The 1,404-nt window shown below is 37.1% G+C and overlaps 1 protein-coding gene across 4 annotated transcripts in view; it reads left to right on the forward strand.

The window, feature by feature from the left end:
* Positions 1–1,404, forward strand: part of LOC106884061 (1-phosphatidylinositol 4,5-bisphosphate phosphodiesterase beta-4) — a 127,865-nt gene that overhangs the window by 89,640 nt on the left and 36,821 nt on the right. For 3 of the 4 annotated variants that reach the window (XM_052971438.1, XM_052971437.1, XM_052971439.1), the window contains exon 19: positions 1,243–1,308. The exons of the other annotated variant lie outside the window; for it this stretch is intronic. In XM_052971438.1, the coding sequence (XP_052827398.1) occupies positions 1,243–1,308 (66 nt within the window). The remainder of the gene's footprint in view (positions 1–1,242; positions 1,309–1,404) is intronic. 4 annotated transcript variants of the gene reach the window in all.

The following is a 1,404-nucleotide window of genomic DNA, read 5'->3' on the forward strand; positions in this document are numbered from 1 at the left end:
GGCACATAAAAGACACCATTTCGAGCGTGGCCGTTTTCGTGCGGGTGACACGTAAAAGCACCCACTACACTCTCTGAGTGGTTGGCGTTAGGAAGGGCATCCAGCTGTAGAAACTCTGCCAAATCAGACTGGAGCCTGGTGTTGCCATCCGGTTTCACCAGTCCTCAGTCAAATCGTCCAACCCATGCTAGCATGGAAAGCGGACGTTAAACGATGATGATGATGATGATGATTAACTTTTATATAAAAGACATTCGGCAAGATCAAAGATCATGATTGATTTAAGCCTTTCATTATCAATTTTCTATTGAAATACACTTCTTCTGTTCCAATCAGTTTTGAAAATAATGAAGTATTTAAGCAAAATATCCATCATTACTACATTGGTGTTTGGAACCTAAATTAACTTTGAATTTTGATGGAAGGTTGAAATTTAGTTCATTTTAAAAATGGCAGTTTGTGGTTTACCATGGAGAAATAATTTTCATTTTAGGCAAATACTGAAGTCATTGTCTATTGACAACAAATGGTAAACCATAATGAAAATGGCCTTTTAACAGGTTAAATCTGCCCCAAAATATATTTGAATTAATTGAATTTGTTTATTTCAAATGACTGCTTCATGTACCATCCATGTATTTTGTCCCAGCCTGATGGACATAACACACAGGCAGTATATATTTTCTATTAATTTATTATGAGGAAGTCAAGACTCCCTGTCATTTCAGAGTTGTCCCACTTGGTACACGATGAGAGTATAAAAAGCTCGAAATACATATTTCAGTTCATAAGGGCTGCTCTAAAGTGAATTTGGTGCTTTAAATCTTTTGCTTAAAGTGTGAATTTTTCTCCATGGCAAACCTCAGTAAAAACGGCCTTTTTACAGGTCAAATATACTCCAAACATATCTGATAATCTACAGTTCGTTTACTTGAACATTTTCATCTTTAAAAATGAAGTTCAATAGTCTGGGAAATTTTCTTATTAATCTTATTGATTGATCTCTTTTTCATTAGCAAATCCATCACCACTATTACCTCATGACAACTGACCTCCCACCACAACCAACTATCATCCCCTTAGCCATTAAGCCTGGCTGCTTCCTAATAACTTGCCTTGCCATCTCATCTCTTGCTGCAATGGACGGCTATCTCCTCCTCCCTTCTGCCGCTGTGATGGCTGACATCCCTTTACCTCTTCATGGCCTCTTCACAGCTCTTTTGCTCTTTTTTGTCATTCCAGGATGCAAGTATTGGATCCCTGAACCAAAATTCTCCTGAGGTTTGCTCCTCAATAAGTTCTCCTGAGGTACGTTTACCTTAACCCAAGCCCCTCACTGCCTTGCCTGATTTGCAGAATTATATATATATATATATATATATATATATATATATATATATATAT

The sequence above is a fragment of the Octopus bimaculoides genome, chromosome 11, assembly GCF_001194135.2.
Source record: "Octopus bimaculoides isolate UCB-OBI-ISO-001 chromosome 11, ASM119413v2, whole genome shotgun sequence".
Taxonomy (NCBI): domain Eukaryota; kingdom Metazoa; phylum Mollusca; class Cephalopoda; order Octopoda; family Octopodidae; genus Octopus; species Octopus bimaculoides.